The sequence below is a fragment of the Eleutherodactylus coqui genome, chromosome 8 (assembly GCF_035609145.1).
Source record: "Eleutherodactylus coqui strain aEleCoq1 chromosome 8, aEleCoq1.hap1, whole genome shotgun sequence".
Taxonomy (NCBI): Eukaryota; Metazoa; Chordata; class Amphibia; order Anura; family Eleutherodactylidae; genus Eleutherodactylus; species Eleutherodactylus coqui.
This window is the reverse complement of record NC_089844.1, coordinates 197,716,177-197,732,661: the sequence shown is the minus strand read 5'-3', so window position 1 is coordinate 197,732,661 and position 16,485 is coordinate 197,716,177. Positions and strand designations below refer to the sequence as shown.

General features: G+C 50.5%; 1 protein-coding gene across 1 annotated transcript; it reads right to left on the bottom strand.

The window, feature by feature from the left end:
- Positions 1–287: 287 nt before the first annotated feature.
- Positions 288–10,025, bottom strand: LOC136578077 (mucin-2-like). The gene is made up of 10 exons (XM_066577986.1): positions 9,376–10,025; positions 8,007–9,209; positions 6,645–7,916; positions 5,535–6,554; positions 4,169–5,425; positions 3,549–4,034; positions 2,385–2,977; positions 1,956–2,146; positions 763–1,190; positions 288–531 (listed from the first exon to the last, which is right to left on the bottom strand). The coding sequence occupies exons 1-10, from the start codon at positions 10,023–10,025 to the stop codon at positions 288–290; spliced, it is 7,344 nt and encodes a 2,447-aa protein (XP_066434083.1).
- Positions 10,026–16,485: the final 6,460 nt, after the last annotated feature.

Below are 16,485 nucleotides of genomic sequence, written 5' to 3'. Positions count from 1 at the left end.
CTCTTGAATGGTTGGGAGACGTTGCTCCTGGATGGTTGGGAAAAGTTGCTTTTGGGTGGTTGGAAGATGTTGCTCCTGGGTGGTTGGGAGACGTTGCTCTGGGTGGTTGGGAGAAGTTGCTCCTGGCTGGTTAGGAGAAGTTGCTCCTGGGTGGTTGGGAGAAGTTGTTTCTGGATGGTTGGGAGAAGTTGTTCCTGGATGGTTGGGAGAAGTTGTTCCTGGATGGTTGGGAGATGTTGCCAGATGGTTGGGAGTAGTTGCTCCTGGATGGTTGGGGGTAGTTGCTTCTAGATGGTTGGAAGAAGTTCCTCCTGGATGGTTGAGAGAAGTTGCTCCTGGATGGTTGGGAGAAGTTGCTCCTGGATGGTTGGGAGAAGTTGCTCCTGGATGGTTGGGAGAAGTTGATCCTGGGTGGTTGGAAGATGTTGCTCCTGGATGGTTGGAAGACGTTGCTCCTGGCTAGTTGGAAGATGTTGCTCCTTGGTGATAGGCAGACGTTGCTCTTGAATGGTTGGGAGAAGTTGCTCCTGGCTGGTTAGGAGAAGTTGCTCCAGGGTGGTTGGGAGAAGTTGTTCGTGGATGGTTGGGAGAAGTTGTTCCTGGATGGTTGGGAGAAGTTGTTCCTGGATGGTTGGGAGAAGTTGTTCCTGGATGGTTGGGAGATGTTGCCAGATGGTTGGGAGTAGTTGCTCCTGGATGGTTGGGGGAAGTTGCTTCTAGATGGTTGGAAGAAATTCCTCCTGGATGGTTGAGAGAAGTTGCTCCTGGATGGTTGGGAGAAGTTGCTCCTGGATGGTTGGGAGAAGTTGCTCCTGGATGGTTGGGAGAAGTTGATCCTGGGTGGTTGGAAGATGTTGCTCCTGGATGGTTGGAAGACGTTGCTCCTGGCTAGTTGGAAGATGTTGCTCCTTGGTGATAGGCAGACGTTGCTCTTGAATGGTTGGGAGACGTTGCTCCTGGATGGTTGGGAGACGTTGTTCCTGGGTGGTTTGGAGATGTTGCTCCTGGGTGGTTTGGAGACGTTGCTCCTGGCTGGTTGGGAGAAGTTGTTCCTGGGTGGTTGGGAGACGTTGTTCCTGGATGGTTGGGAGAAGTTGTTCCTGGATGGTTGGGAGTTGTTCCTGGATGGTTGGGAGATGTTGCCAGATGGTTGGGAGTAGTTGCTCCTGGATGTTTGGGGGAAGTTGCTTCTAGATGGTTGGAAGAAGTTGCTCCTGGATGGTTGGAAGAAGTTCCTCCTGGATGGTTGGGAGAAGTTGCTCCTGGATGGTTGGGAGAAGTTGCTCCTGGATGGTTGGGAGAAGTTGCTCCTGGATGGTTGGGAGAAGTTGCTCCTGGATGGTTGGGAGAAGTTGCTCCTGGATGGTTGGGAGAAGTTGCTCCTGGGTGGTTGGGAGAAGTTGATCCTGGGTGGTTGGAAGATGTTGCTCCTAGCTAGTTGGAAGATGTTGCTCCTTGGTGATAGGGAGACGTTGCTCTTGAATGGTTGGGAGACGTTGCTCCTGGATGGTTGGGAAAAGTTGCTTTTGGGTGGTTGGAAGATGTTGCTCCTGGGTGGTTGGGAGACGTTGCTCCTGGGTGGTTGGGAGAAGTTGCTCCTGGCTGGTTGGGAGAAGTTGCTCCTGGATGGTTGGGAGAAGTTGATCCTGGGTGGTTGGAAGATGTTGCTCCTAGCTAGTTGGAAGATGTTGCTCCTTGGTGATAGGGAGACGTTGCTCTTGAATGGTTGGGAGACGTTGCTCCTGGATGGTTGGGAAAAGTTGCTTTTGGGTGGTTGGAAGATGTTGCTCCTGGGTGGTTGGGAGACGTTGCTCTGGGTGGTTGGGAGAAGTTGCTCCTGGCTGGTTAGGAGAAGTTGCTCCTGGGTGGTTGGGAGAAGTTGTTTCTGGATGGTTGGGAGAAGTTGTTCCTGGATGGTTGGGAGAAGTTGTTCCTGGATGGTTGGGAGATGTTGCCAGATGGTTGGGAGTAGTTGCTCCTGGATGGTTGGGGGAAGTTGCTTCTAGATGGTTGGAAGAAGTTCCTCCTGGATGGTTGAGAGAAGTTGCTCCTGGATGGTTGGGAGAAGTTGCTCCTGGATGGTTGGGAGAAGTTGCTCCTGGATGGTTGGGAGAAGTTGATCCTGGGTGGTTGGAAGATGTTGCTCCTGGATGGTTGGAAGACGTTGCTCCTGGCTAGTTGGAAGATGTTGCTCCTTGGTGATAGGCAGACCTTGCTCTTGAATGGTTGGGAGAAGTTGCTCCTGGCTGGTTAGGAGAAGTTGCTCCAGGGTGGTTGGGAGAAGTTGTTCCTGGATGGTTGGGAGAAGTTGTTCCTGGATGGTTGGGAGAAGTTGTTCCTGGATGGTTGGGAGAAGTTGTTCCTGGATGGTTGGGAGATGTTGCCAGATGGTTGGGAGTAGTTGCTCCTGGATGGTAGGGGGAAGTTGCTTCTAGATGGTTGGAAGAAATTCCTCCTGGATGGTTGAGAGAAGTTGCTCCTGGATGGTTGGGAGAAGTTGCTCCTGGATGGTTGGGAGAAGTTGCTCCTGGATGGTTGGGAGAAGTTGATCCTGGGTGGTTGGAAGATGTTGCTCCTGGATGGTTGGAAGACGTTGCTCCTGGCTAGTTGGAAGATGTTGCTCCTTGGTGATAGGCAGACGTTGCTCTTGAATGGTTGGGAGACGTTGCTCCTGGATGGTTGGGAGACGTTGTTCCTGGGTGGTTTGGAGATGTTGCTCCTGGGTGGTTTGGAGACGTTGCTCCTGGCTGGTTGGGAGAAGTTGTTCCTGGGTGGTTGGGAGACGTTGTTCCTGGATGGTTGGGAGAAGTTGTTCCTGGATGGTTGGGAGTTGTTCCTGGATGGTTGGGAGATGTTGCCAGATGGTTGGGAGTAGTTGCTCCTGGATGTTTGGGGGAAGTTGCTTCTAGATGGTTGGAAGAAGTTGCTCCTGGATGGTTGGAAGAAGTTCCTCCTGGATGGTTGGGAGAAGTTGCTCCTGGATGGTTGGGAGAAGTTGCTCCTGGATGGTTGGGAGAAGTTGCTCCTGGATGGTTGGGAGAAGTTGCTCCTGGATGGTTGGGAGAAGTTGCTCCTGGATGGTTGGGAGAAGTTGCTCCTGGGTGGTTGGGAGAAGTTGATCCTGGGTGGTTGGAAGATGTTGCTCCTAGCTAGTTGGAAGATGTTGCTCCTTGGTGATAGGGAGACGTTGCTCTTGAATGGTTGGGAGACGTTGCTCCTGGATGGTTGGGAAAAGTTGCTTTTGGGTGGTTGGAAGATGTTGCTCCTGGGTGGTTGGGAGACGTTGCTCCTGGGTGGTTGGGAGAAGTTGCTCCTGGCTGGTTGGGAGAAGTTGCTCCTGGGTGGTTGGGAGAAGTTGTTCCTGGATGGTTGGGAGAAGTTGTTCCTGGATGGTTGGGAGAAGTTGTTCCTGGATGGTTGGGAGAAGTTGTTCCTGGATGGTTGGGAGATGTTGCCAGATGGTTGGGAGTAGTTGCTCCTGGATGGTTGGGGGAAGTTGCTTCTAGATGGTTGGAAGAAGTTCCTCCTGGATGGTTGAGAGAAGTTGCTCCTGGATGGTTGGGAGAAGTTGCTCCTGGATGGTTGGGAGAAGTTGCTCCTGGATGGTTGGGAGAAGTTGATCCTGGGTGGTTGGAAGATGTTGCTCCTGGATGGTTGGAAGACGTTTCTCCTGGCTAGTTGAAAGATGTTGCTCCTTGGTGATAGGGAGACGTTGCTCTTGAATGGTTGGGAGACGTTGCTCCTGGATGGTTGGGAGAAGTTGCTCCTGGATAGTTAGGAGAAGTTGCTCCTGGATAGTTGGAGAAGTTGTGCCTGGATGCTTAGGATAAGTTGTTACTGGATGGTTGGGAGAAGTTTTTCCTGGAAGGTTGGGAGATGTTGTTGATGGAAGGTTGGGAGATGTTGTTCCTGCAAGTGAGAATGGTTGGGAAAAGTTGCTCCGGGGTGGTTTGGAGAAGTTGCTCCTGGATGGTTGAGAGATGTTGCTGGGTGGGTGGGAGATGTTGCTCCTGGATGGTTGGGAGACGTTGCTCCTGGATGGTTGAGAGATGTTGCTAGATGGTTGGGAGAAGTTGTTCCTGGGTAGTTGGGAGACGTTGCTCCTCGTTGGTTGGGAGACGTTGCTCCTGATTGGTTGGGAGACGTTGCTCCTAGGTGGTTGGGAGACGTTGCTTCTGGGTGGTTGGGAGACGTTGCTCCTGGATGGTTTGGAGACGTTGCTCCTGGATGGTTGGGAGACATTGCTCCTTGGGGATAAGGAGACGTTGCTCTTGAGTGGTTGGAAGACGTTGCTCCTGGATGGTTGAGAGATGTTGCTGAATGTTTGGAAGAAGTTGCTGCTGGATTGTTGGGAGAAGTTGCTCCTGGATGGTTGGGAAAAGTTGCTTTTGGGTGGTTGGAAGATGTTGCTCCTGTTTGGTTGGGAGATGTTGCTCCTAGGTGGTTGGGAGATGTTGCTCCTGGGTGGTTGGCAGACATTGCTCCTGGATGGTTGAGAGATGTTTGCTCCTGGATGGTTGGGAGATGTTGCTGGATGTTTGGGAGAAGTTGCTCCTGGATAGTTAGGAGAAGTTGCTCCTGGATGGTTGGAGAAGTTGTACCTGGATGCTTAGGAGAAGTTGTTCCTGGATGGTTGGGAGAAGTTGTTCCTGGAAGGTTGGGAGATGTTGTTGATGGAAGGTTGGGAGATGTTGTTCCTGAAAGGTTGGGACATGTTGTTCCTGCAAGTGAGAATGGTTGGGAAAAGTTGCTCCTGGGTGGTTGGGAGAAGTTGCTCCGGGGTGGTTTGGAGAAGTTGCTCCTGGATGGTTGGGAGACTTTGCTCCTGGATGGTTGGGAGACATTGCTCCTTGGTAATAGGGAGACGTTGCTCTTGAATGGTTGGGAGACGTTGCTCCTGGATGGTTGAGAGATGTTGCTGAATGTTTGGAAGACGTTGCTGCTGGATTGTTGGAAGAAGTTGCTCCTGGATGGTTGGGAAAAGTTGCTTTTGGGTGGTTGGAAGATGTTGCTCCTGGTTGGTTGGGAGATGTTGCTCCTGGGTGGTTGGGAGACATTGTTCCTGGATGGTTGGGAGATGTTTGCTCCTGGATGGTTGGGAGATGTTGCTGGATGTTTGGGAGAAGTTGCTCCTGGATAGTTAGGAGAAGTTGTTCCTGGATGATTGGGAGAAGTTGTTCCTGGAAGGTTGGAAGATGTTGTCAATGAAAGGTTGGGAGATGTTGTTCCTGAAAGGTTGGGACATGTTGTTCCTGCAAGTGAGAATGGTTGGGAGAAGTTGCTCCTGGGTGGTTGAGAGAAGTTGCTCCTGGGTGGTTTGGAGAAGTTGCTCCTGGGTGGTTTGGAGAATTTGCTCCTGGGTGGTTGCGAGACGTTGCTCCTGGATGGTTGAGAGATGTTGCTGGGTGGGTGGGAGACGTTGCTCCTGGATGGTTGAGAGATGCTGCTAGATGGTTGGGAGACGTTGCTCCTGGGTGGTTGGGAGACGTTCTCCTGGGCGGTTGGGAGACGTTACTCCTGGGTGGTTGGGAGACGTTGCTCCTGGGTGGTTGGGAGACATTGCTCCTGGATGGTTAGGAGATGTTGCTCCTGGGTGGTTGGCAGACATTGCTCCTGGATGGTTGGGAGATGTTTGCTCCTGGATGGCTGGGACATGTTGCTGGATGTTTGGGAGAAGTTGCTCCTGGATAGTTAGGAGAAGTTGCTCCTGGATGGTTGGAGAAGTTGTACCTGGATGCTTAGGAGAAGTTGTTCCTGGATGGTTGGGAGAAGTTGTTCCTGGAAGGTTGGGAGATGTTGTTGATGGAAGGTTGGGAGATGTTGTTCCTGAAAGGTTGGGACATGTTGTTCCTGCAAGTGAGAATGGTTGGGAAAAGTTGCTCCTGGGTGGTTGGGAGAAGTTGCTCCGGGGTGGTTTGGAGAAGTTGCTCCTGGATGGTTGGGAGACTTTGCTCCTGGATGGTTGGGAGACATTGCTCCTTGGTAATAGGGAGACGTTGCTCTTGAATGGTTGGGAGACGTTGCTCCTGGATGGTTGAGAGATGTTGCTGAATGTTTGGAAGACGTTGCTGCTGGATTGTTGGAAGAAGTTGCTCCTGGGTGGTTGGGAAAAGTTGCTTTTGGGTGGTTGGAAGATGTTGCTCCTGGTTGGTTGGGAGATGTTGCTCCTGGGTGGTTGGGAGACATTGTTCCTGGATGGTTGGGAGATGTTTGCTCCTGGATGGTTGGGAGATGTTGCTGGATGTTTGGGAGAAGTTGCTCCTGGATAGTTAGGAGAAGTTGTTCCTGGATGATTGGGAGAAGTTGTTCCTGGAAGGTTGGAAGATGTTGTCAATGGAAGGTTGGGAGATGTTGTTCCTGAAAGGTTGGGACATGTTGTTCCTGCAAGTGAGAATGGTTGGGAGAAGTTGCTCCTGGGTGGTTGAGAGAAGTTGCTCCTGGGTGGTTTGGAGAAGTTGCTCCTGGGTGGTTTGGAGAATTTGCTCCTGGGTGGTTGCGAGACGTTGCTCCTGGATGGTTGAGAGATGTTGCTGGGTGGGTGGGAGACGTTGCTCCTGGATGGTTGAGAGATGCTGCTAGATGGTTGGGAGACGTTGCTCCTGGGTGGTTGGGAGACGTTCTCCTGGGCGGTTGGGAGACGTTACTCCTGGGTGGTTGGGAGACGTTGCTCCTGGGTGGTTGGGAGACATTGCTCCTGGATGGTTGGGAGACGTTGCTCCTGGATGGTTGGGAGACGTTGCTCCTGGATGGTTGAGAGATGTTGCTGAATGTTTAGAATAAGTTGCTGCTGGAAGGTTGGCAGAAGTTGCTCCTGGATGGTTGGGAGAAGTTGCTTCTGGGTGGTTGGGAGACATTGCTCCTGGATGGTTGGGAGACATTGCTCTTGGATGGTTGGGAGATGTTTGCTCCTGGATGGTTGGAGAAGTTGTGCCTGGATGCTTAGGAGAAGTTGTTCCTGGATGGTTGGGAGAAGTTGTTCCTGCAAGTGAGAATGGTTGGGAGAAGTTGCTCCTGAGTGGTTGGGAGAAGTTGCTCCTGAGTGGTTGGGAGAAGTTGCTCCGGGGTGGTTTGGAGAAGTTGCTCCTGGGTGGTTGGGAGACGTTGCTCCTGGATGGTTGAGAGATGTTGCTGGGTGGGTGGGAGATGTTGCTCCTGGATGTTTGGGAGATATTGCTCCTGGACGGTTGAGAAATGTTGTAGATGGTTGGGAGACGTTGCTCCTGGGTGGTTGGGAGACGTTGCTCCTGGGTGGTTGGGAGACGTTGCTCCTGGGTGGTTGGGAGACGTTGCTTCTGGGTGGTTGGGAGATGTCGCTCCTGGATGGTTTGGAGACATTGCTCCTTGGTGATAGGGAGACGTTGCTCTTGAATGGTTGGGAGACGTTGCTCCTGGATTGTTGAGAGAGGTTTTTGAATGTTTGGAAGAAGTTGCTGCTGGATTGTTGGAAGAAGTTGCTCCTGGATGGTTGGGAAAAGTTGCTTTTGGGTGGTTGGAAGATGTTGCTCCTGGTTGGTTGGGAGATGTTGCTCCTGGGTGGTTGGGAGACATTGTTCCTGGATGGTTGGGAGATGTTTGCTCCTGGATGGTTGGGAGATGTTGCTGGATGTTTGGGAGAAGTTGCTCCTGGATAGTTAGGAGAAGTTGTTCCTGGATGATTGGGAGAAGTTGTTCCTGGAAGGTTGGAAGATGTTGTCAATGGAAGGTTGGGAGATGTTGTTCCTGAAAGGTTGGGACATGTTGTTCCTGCAAGTGAGAATGGTTGGGAGAAGTTGCTCCTGGGTGGTTGAGAGAAGTTGCTCCTGGGTGGTTTGGAGAAGTTGCTCCTGGGTGGTTTGGAGAATTTGCTCCTGGGTGGTTGCGAGACGTTGCTCCTGGATGGTTGAGAGATGTTGCTGGGTGGGTGGGAGACGTTGCTCCTGGATGGTTGAGAGATGCTGCTAGATGGTTGGGAGACGTTGCTCCTGGGTGGTTGGGAGACGTTCTCCTGGGCGGTTGGGAGACGTTACTCCTGGGTGGTTGGGAGACGTTGCTCCTGGGTGGTTGGGAGACATTGCTCCTGGATGGTTGGGAGACGTTGCTCCTGGATGGTTGGGAGACGTTGCTCCTGGATGGTTGAGAGATGTTGCTGAATGTTTAGAATAAGTTGCTGCTGGAAGGTTGGCAGAAGTTGCTCCTGGATGGTTGGGAGAAGTTGCTTCTGGGTGGTTGGGAGACATTGCTCCTGGATGGTTGGGAGACATTGCTCTTGGATGGTTGGGAGATGTTTGCTCCTGGATGGTTGGAGAAGTTGTGCCTGGATGCTTAGGAGAAGTTGTTCCTGGATGGTTGGGAGAAGTTGTTCCTGCAAGTGAGAATGGTTGGGAGAAGTTGCTCCTGAGTGGTTGGGAGAAGTTGCTCCTGAGTGGTTGGGAGAAGTTGCTCCGGGGTGGTTTGGAGAAGTTGCTCCTGGGTGGTTGGGAGACGTTGCTCCTGGATGGTTGAGAGATGTTGCTGGGTGGGTGGGAGATGTTGCTCCTGGATGTTTGGGAGATATTGCTCCTGGACGGTTGAGAAATGTTGTAGATGGTTGGGAGACGTTGCTCCTGGGTGGTTGGGAGACGTTGCTCCTGGGTGGTTGGGAGACGTTGCTCCTGGGTGGTTGGGAGACGTTGCTTCTGGGTGGTTGGGAGATGTCGCTCCTGGATGGTTTGGAGACATTGCTCCTTGGTGATAGGGAGACGTTGCTCTTGAATGGTTGGGAGACGTTGCTCCTGGATTGTTGAGAGAGGTTTTTGAATGTTTGGAAGAAGTTGCTGCTGGATTGTTGGAAGAAGTTGCTCCTGGATGGTTGGGAAAAGTTGCTTTTGGGTGGTTGGAAGATGTTGCTCCTGGTTGGTTGGGAGATGTTGCTCCTGGGTGGTTGGGAGACATTGTTCCTGGATGGTTGGGAGATGTTTGCTCCTGGATGGTTGGGAGATGTTGCTGGATGTTTGGGAGAAGTTGCTCCTGGATAGTTATGAGAAGTTGTTCCTGGATGATTGGGAGAAGTTGTTCCTGGAAGGTTGGAAGATGTTGTCAATGGAAGGTTGGGAGATGTTGTTCCTGAAAGGTTGGGACATGTTGTTCCTGCAAGTGAGAATGGTTGGGAGTAGCTGCTCCTGGATGGTTGGAAGAAGTTGCTCCTGGATGGTTGGAAGAAGTTGCTTCTGGATGGTTGGGGAAAGTTGCTCCTGGAGGGTTGGGAGAAGTTGCTCCAGGGGGGTTGGGAGAAGTTGCTTCTGGATAGTTGGGAAACGTTGCTCCTGGATGGTTGGGAGAAGTTTTTCCTGGGTGGTTGGGAGACGTTGCTCCTGGGTGGTTTGGAGAAGTTGCTCCTGGGTGGTTTGGAGACGTTGCTCCTGGGTGGTTGGGAGAAGTTGCTCCTGGACGATTGGGAGAAGTTGCTCCTGGCTGGTTGGGAGAAGTTGTTTCTGGGTGGTTGGGGAAAGTTGCTCCTGGAGGGTTGGGAGAAATTGCTCCTGGGGGGTTGGGAGAAGTTGCTCCTGGATAGTTGAGAAACGTTGCTCCTGGACGATTGGGAGATGTTGCTCCTGGATGATTGGGAGAAGTTTTTCCTGGGTGGTTGGGAGACATTGCTCCTGGGTGATTGGGAGATGTTGTTGATGGAAGGTTGGGAGATGTTGTTCCTGAAAGGTTGGGACATGTTGTTCCTGCAAGTGAGAATGGTTGGGAAAAGTTGCTCCTGGGTGGTTGGGAGAAGTTGCTCCGGGGTGGTTTGGAGATGTTGCTTCTGGATGGTTGGGAGACGTTGCTCCTGGATGGTTGGGAGACATTGCTCCTTGGTAATAGGGAGACGTTGCTCTTGAATGGTTGGGAGACGTTGCTCCTGGATGGTTGAGAGATGTTGCTGAATGTTTGGAAGACGTTGCTGCTGGATTGTTGGAAGAAGTTGCTCCTGGATGGTTGGGAAAAGTTGCTTTTGGGTGGTTGGAAGATGTTGCCTCTGGTTGGTTGGGAGATGTTGCTCCTGGGTGGTTGGGAGACATTGTTCCTGGATGGTTGGGAGATGTTTGCTCCTGGATGGTTGGAGAAGTTGTGCCTGGATGCTTAGGAGAAGTTGTTCCTGGATGGTTGGGAGAAGTTGTTCCTGGAAGGTTGGGACATGTTGTTCCTGCAAGTGAGAATGGTTGGGAGAAGTTGCTTCTGGGTGGTTGGGAGACGTTGCTCCTGGATGGTTGGGAGACATTGCTCTTGGATGGTTGGGAGATGTTTGCTCCTGGATGGTTGGAGAAGTTGTGCCTGGATGCTTAGGAGAAGTTGTTCCTGGATGGTTGGGAGAAGTTGTTCCTGGAAGGTTGGGACATGTTGTTCCTGCAAGTGAGAATGGTTGGGAGAAGTTGCTCCTGAGAGGTTGGGAGAAGTTGCTCCTGAGTGGTTGGGAGAAGTTGCTCCGGGGTGGTTTGGAGAAGTTGCTCCTGGGTGGTTGGGAGACGTTGCTCCTGGATGGTTGAGAGATGTTGCTGGGTCGGTGGGAGATGTTGCTCCTGGATGTTTGGGAGATGTTGCTCCTGGACGGTTGAGAAATGTTGTAGATGGTTGGGAGACGTTGCTCCTGGGTGGTTGGGAGACGTTGCTCCTGGGTGGTTGGGAGACGTTGCTTCTGGGTGGTTGGGAGATGTCGCTCCTGGATGGTTTGGAGACATTGCTCCTTGGTGATAGGGAAACGTTGCTCTTGAATGGTTGGGAGACGTTGCTCCTGGATGGTTGAGAGAGGTTTTTGAATGTTTGGAAGAAGTTGCTGCTGGATTGTTGGGAGAAGTTGCTTCTGGGTGGTTGGGAAAAGTTGCTTTTGGGTGGTTGGAAGATGTTGCCTCTGGTTGGTTGGGAGATGTTGCTCCTGGGTGGTTGGGAGACATTGTTCCTGGATGGTTGGGAGATGTTTGCTCCTGGATGGTTGGGATATGTTGCTGGATGTTTGGGAGAAGTTGCTCCTGGATAGTTAGGAGAAGTTGTTCCTGGATGATTGGGAGAAGTTGTTCCTGGAAGGTTGGAAGATGTTGTCAATGGAAGGTTGGGAGATGTTGTTCCTGAAAGGTTGGGACATGTTGTTCCTGCAAGTGAGAATGGTTGGGAGAAGTTGCTCCTGGGTGGTTGAGAGAAGTTGCTCCTGGGTGGTTTGGAGAAGTTGCTCCTGGGTGGTTTGGAGAATTTGCTCCTGGGTGGTTGCGAGACGTTGCTCCTGGATGGTTGAGAGATGTTGCTGGGTGGGTGGGAGATGTTGCTCCTGGATGGTTGAGAGATGCTGCTAGATGGTTGGGAGACGTTGCTCCTGGGTGGTTGGGAGACGTTCTCCTGGGCGGTTGGGAGACGTTGCTCCTGGGTGGTTGGGAGACGTTGCTCCTGGGTGGTTGGGAGACGTTGCTCCTGGATGGTTGGGAGACGTTGCTCCTGGATGGTTGAGAGATGTTGCTGAATGTTTAGAATAAGTTGCTGCTGGAAGGTTGGCAGAAGTTGCTCCTGGATGGTTGGGAGAAGTTGCTTCTGGGTGGTTGGGAGACGTTGCTCCTGGATGGTTGGGAGACATTGCTCTTGGATGGTTGGGAGATGTTTGCTCCTGGATGGTTGGAGAAGTTGTGCCTGGATGCTTAGGAGAAGTTGTTCCTGGATGGTTGGGAGAAGTTGTTCCTGGAAGGTTGGGACATGTTGTTCCTGCAAGTGAGAATGGTTGGGAGAAGTTGCTCCTGAGTGGTTGGGAGAAGTTGCTCCTGAGTGGTTGGGAGAAGTTGCTCCGGGGTGGTTTGGAGAAGTTGCTCCTGGGTGGTTGGGAGACGTTGCTCCTGGATGGTTGAGAGATGTTGCTGGGTGGGTGGGAGATGTTGCTCCTGGATGTTTGGGAGATGTTGCTCCTGGACGGTTGAGAAATGTTGTAGATGGTTGGGAGACGTTGCTCCTGGGTGGTTGGGAGACGTTGCTCCTGGGTGGTTGGGAGACGTTGCTTCTGGGTGGTTGGGAGATGTCGCTCCTGGATGGTTTGGAGACATTGCTCCTTGGTGATAGGGAAACGTTGCTCTTGAATGGTTGGGAGACGTTGCTCCTGGATGGTTGAGAGAGGTTTTTGAATGTTTGGAAGAAGTTGCTGCTGGATTGTTGGGAGAAGTTGCTTCTGGGTGGTTGCAAGATGTTGCTCCTAGGTGGTTGAGAGACGTTGCTCCTGGGTGGTTGGGAGACGCTTGCTTCTGGATGGTTGAGAGATGTTGCTGGATATTTAGGAGAAGTTGCTTTTGGATAGTTAGGAAAAGTTGCTCCTGGATGGTTGGGAGAAGTTGTTCCTGGATTGTTGGGAGAAGTTGTTCCTAAATGGTTGGGGGAAGTTGTTCCTGGAAGGTTGGGAGTTGTTGTTGATGGAAGGTTGGTAGATGTTGCCAGATGGTTGGGAGAAGTTGTTCTTGGATGGTTGGGAGACGTTGCTGCTGGATGATTGAGAGATGTTGGTGGATGGTTGGGAGAAGTTGCTCCTTGATGGTTGAATGATGTTGCCAAATGGTTGGGAGTAGCTGCTCCTGGATGGTTGGAAGAAGTTGCTCCTGGATGGTTGGAAGAAGTTGCTCCTGGATGGTTGGGGAAAGTTGCTCCTGGAGGGTTGGGAGAAGTTGCTCCAGGGGGGTTGTGAGAAGTTGCTTCTGGATAGTTGGGAAACGTTGCTCCTGGATGGTTGGGAGTAGTTTTTCCTGGGTGGTTGGGAGACGTTGCTCCTGATTGGTTGGGAGACATTGCTCCTGGGTGGTTGGGAGACGTTGCTCCTGGGTGGTTGGGAGACGTTGCTCCTGGGTGGTTGGGAGACGTTGCTCCTGGGTGGTTGGGAGACAATGCTCCTGGGTGGTTGGGAGACAATGCTCCTGGGTGGTTTGGAGAAGTTGCTCCTGGGTGGTTTGGAGACGTTGCTCCTGGGTGGTTGGGAGAAGTTGCTCCTGGACGATTGGGAGAAGTTGCTCCTGGCTGGTTGGGAGAAGTTGTTTCTGGGTGGTTGGGGAAAGTTGCTCCTGGAGGGTTGGGAGAAGTTGCTCCTGGGGGGTTGGGAGAAGTTGCTCCTGGATAGTTGGGAAACGTTGCTCCTGGACGATTGGGAGATGTTGCTCCTGGATGATTGGGAGAAGTTTTTCCTGGGTGGTTGGGAGACATTGCTCCTGGGTGGTTGGGAGACGTTGCTCCTGGGTGGTTGGGAGACGTTGCTCCTGGGTGGTTGGGAGACATTGCTCCTGGGTGGTTGGGAGACGTTGCTCCTGGGTGGTTTGGAGAAGCTGCTCTTGGGTGGTTTGGAGACGTTGCTCCTGGCTGGTTGGGAGACGTTGCTCCTGGACGATTGGGAGAAGTTGCTCCTGGCTGGTTGGGAGAAGTTGTTCCTGGGTGGTTGGGAGACGTTGTTCCTGGATGGTTGGGAGAAGTTGTTCCTGGATGGTTGGGAGAAGTTGTTCCTGGATGGTTGGGAGATGTTGCCAGATGGTTGGGAGTAGTTGCTCCTAGATGGTTGGGGGAAGTTGCTTCTAGATGGTTGGAAGAAGTTGCTCCTGGATGGTTGGAAGAAGTTGCTCCTGGATGGTTGAGAGAAGTTGCTCCTGGATGTTTGGGAGAAGTTGCTCCTGGATGGTTGGGAGAAGTTGCTCCTGGATGGTTGGGAGAAGTTGATCCTGGGTGGTTGGAAGATGTTGCTCCTGGATGGTTGGAAGACGTTGCTCCTGGCTAGTTGGAAGATCTTGCTCCTTGGTGATAGGGAGACGTTGCTCTTGAATGGTTGGGAGACGTTGCTCCTGGATGGTTGGGAAAAGTTGCTTTTGGGTGGTTGGAAGATGTTGCTCCTGGGTGGTTGGGAGACGTTGCTCCTGGGTGGTTGGGAGACATTGCTCCTGGATGGTTACATAGTAACATAGTAACATAGTATGTAAGGCTGAATGAAGACAATGTCCATCTAGTCCAGCCTGTCTATCCTCCTTTGTTGATCCAGAGGAAGGCAAAAAACCCCAAGGCCAGAAGCCAATTATCCCTTTTGGGGAAAAAATTCCTTCTTGACTCCCTAATGGCAATCAGACTGTTCCCTGGATCAACCCCTAATAGTTCCTACCTGCCTGTATACCCAGATTGACAATTAACCTAAGATTTATATCCTATAATGTCCTTCTTCTCCAGAAAGACATCAAGTCCCCTTTTAAACTCCTCTATGGATTTTACCATCACCACTTCCTCAGGCAGAGAGTTCCACAGTCTAACTGCTCTTACAGTAAAGAATCCCCTTCTATGTTGGTGATGAAACCTACTTTCCTCTAATCGTAGCGGATGTCCTCTTGTTACCGTCGTGGTCCTGGGTGTAAACAGATCTTGGGAGAGATCCTTGTATTGTCCCCTCATGTACTTATACATGGTTATTTGGGCGCCTCTTAACCTTCTTTATTCTAGAGTAAATAGTCCCAATTTGGATAGCCTCTCTGGGTATTCCAGTCCCGTCATTCCATGTATTAGTTTAGTTGCCCTTTTTGAATCCCCTCAAGCACTGTGACATCCTTCCTGAGCATCGGTGACCAGAATTGTACGCAGTATTCCATGTGAGGCCTGACAAGTGCCTTATATAATGGAAGGATAATGTTCTCATCCTTCGCCCCTATACCTCTTTTAATGCACCCCAAGACTTTATTTGCCTTTGCAGCAGCTGACTGGCATTGGTTACTCCAGTTTAGTCTATTATCCACTAATACCCCCAGATCCTTTTCCATATTACTTTTCCCCAGTGGTACCCCATTAAGTGAATATTGGTGACATTCGTTTCTCCTGCCCATGTGCATAGTCTTACATTTTTCAACATTGAACTTCATTTGCCATTTTCCTGTCCAAGCCCCCAGCTTATCCAGGTCCGTTTGCAGCCGCACATTGTCCTCCGTTGCATTAATTATATTGTATAATTTTGTGTCATCTGCAAATATTGATATTTTGCTGTGCAGCCCCTCTATCAGGTCATTGATAAATATGTTAAACAGAGTGGGGCCTAATACTGAACCCTGTGGCACCCCGCTAGCGACTGTGGTCCAATCAGAGTACGAACCATTTATTACCACCCTCTGCTTTCTATCATTAAGCCAATTTTTTACCCACTTACACACGTTTTCGCCAAGTCCGAGCTGCCTCATTTTGTATATTATCCTATTATGTGGCACGGTGTCAAAGGCTTTAGAGAAATCCAGATATACGAGATCAATAGATTCTCCCTGGTCCAGCTTAGAGCTTACTTCATCGTAGAAACTGATCAGATTTGTCTGACATGAGCGACCCTTCATGAATCCATGCTGGTGAGGAGTTATTCCCTTATTCTCCTTGAGGTACTCATCGATGGCGTCTCTCAGAATCCCCTCGAAAATTTTTCCCGTTACTGAAGTGAGACTTACTGGCCTGTAGTTACCAGGCTCACTTTTGCTCCCTTTCTTGTAAATTGGAACCCCGTTGGCAATGCGCCAATCCAAAGGTACTACACCGGTCTTGATAGTGTCTAGAAATATTAGGTATAGCGGCCTAGCTATCTTGTCACTTAGTTCCCTTAGTATCCTTGGGTGTAATCCATCTGGGCCCGGCGATTTATCAATTTTAGTTTTCTTTAGTCGCTTCTGCACCTCCTCCTGCGTTAGGTATGAGATATTTTGTGAGGGGTTCATTTTATTCCCCTGCATCTCGTGTGGCATTTCCTTTTAGTTTGTGAATACACTTGAGAAGAAACTGTTTAGTAGATTTGCTTTCCCTTCGTCATCATCAATGATTTCTCCTGCATTATTTTTAAAGGGCCAGCGCTCTCCCTGCAAATCCTTTTGCTATTAATATAGTTGAAAAATAGCTTCAGGTTGTTTTTGCTCTCTTTGGCGATCCGTCTTTCTGCTTCCTCCTTGGCAGTTTTGATCTTATCTTTGCATATTTTGTTTTTTTTCCTGTATGATTTTAGCGCTTCTTCGCTGCCTTCTTGCTTTAGTAGTTTGAACGCTTTCTTTTTTTCGTTTATTGCCCCTCTTACCGTCTTGTCAAGCCACATTGGTTTCCTTTTAGTTGAGTTTCTTTTATTTTTAAAGGGAATGAACTGCTCACATGAGGTGATTATGATCCTTTTAAACTTTTCCCATTTGTCCTCCGTACTGATATTTTTGAGGATGTTGTCCCAATTAATGTTACCGATAGTAGTTCTAAGCTCATCAAATTTTGCTTTACTAAAGTTTAGTTTCTTTGTCGCTCCCTGATAAGGCTTCTTATAGAATGACAGCTGGAAGTTGATTATATTGTGGTCACTGTTCCCCAAGTGCCCCTCAACCTGCACCCCCTTTAAATGTTCTGGTTTGTTGGTTAGTACTAGGTCCAGAATGGCCCTCCCTCTTGTTGGTTCCTGCACAAGTTGGTTCAGGTAATTGTCTTTAATTACTCTCAAGAACTTATCACCCCTGTGAGATTTGCAGGTTTCCTTCTCCCATGTTATATCTGGATAAT

Bases quoted from the DNA above. Each gene is read 5' to 3' on its own strand.
- LOC136578077 (XM_066577986.1), bottom strand. From the start codon at position 10,025: ATGTCTCCCAACCACCCAGGAGCAACATCTCCCAACCAACCAGAGGCA. The intron at 9,210-9,375 runs GCAACGTCTCCA...CCAACCCTCCAG, and splicing joins CTTCTCCCAACCACCCAGGA to GAGCAACTTTCCCCAACCAT. The intron at 7,917-8,006 runs GTAACGTCTCCC...TCAACCATCCAG, and splicing joins CGTCTCCCAACCACCCAGGA to GAGCAACGTCTCCCACCCAC.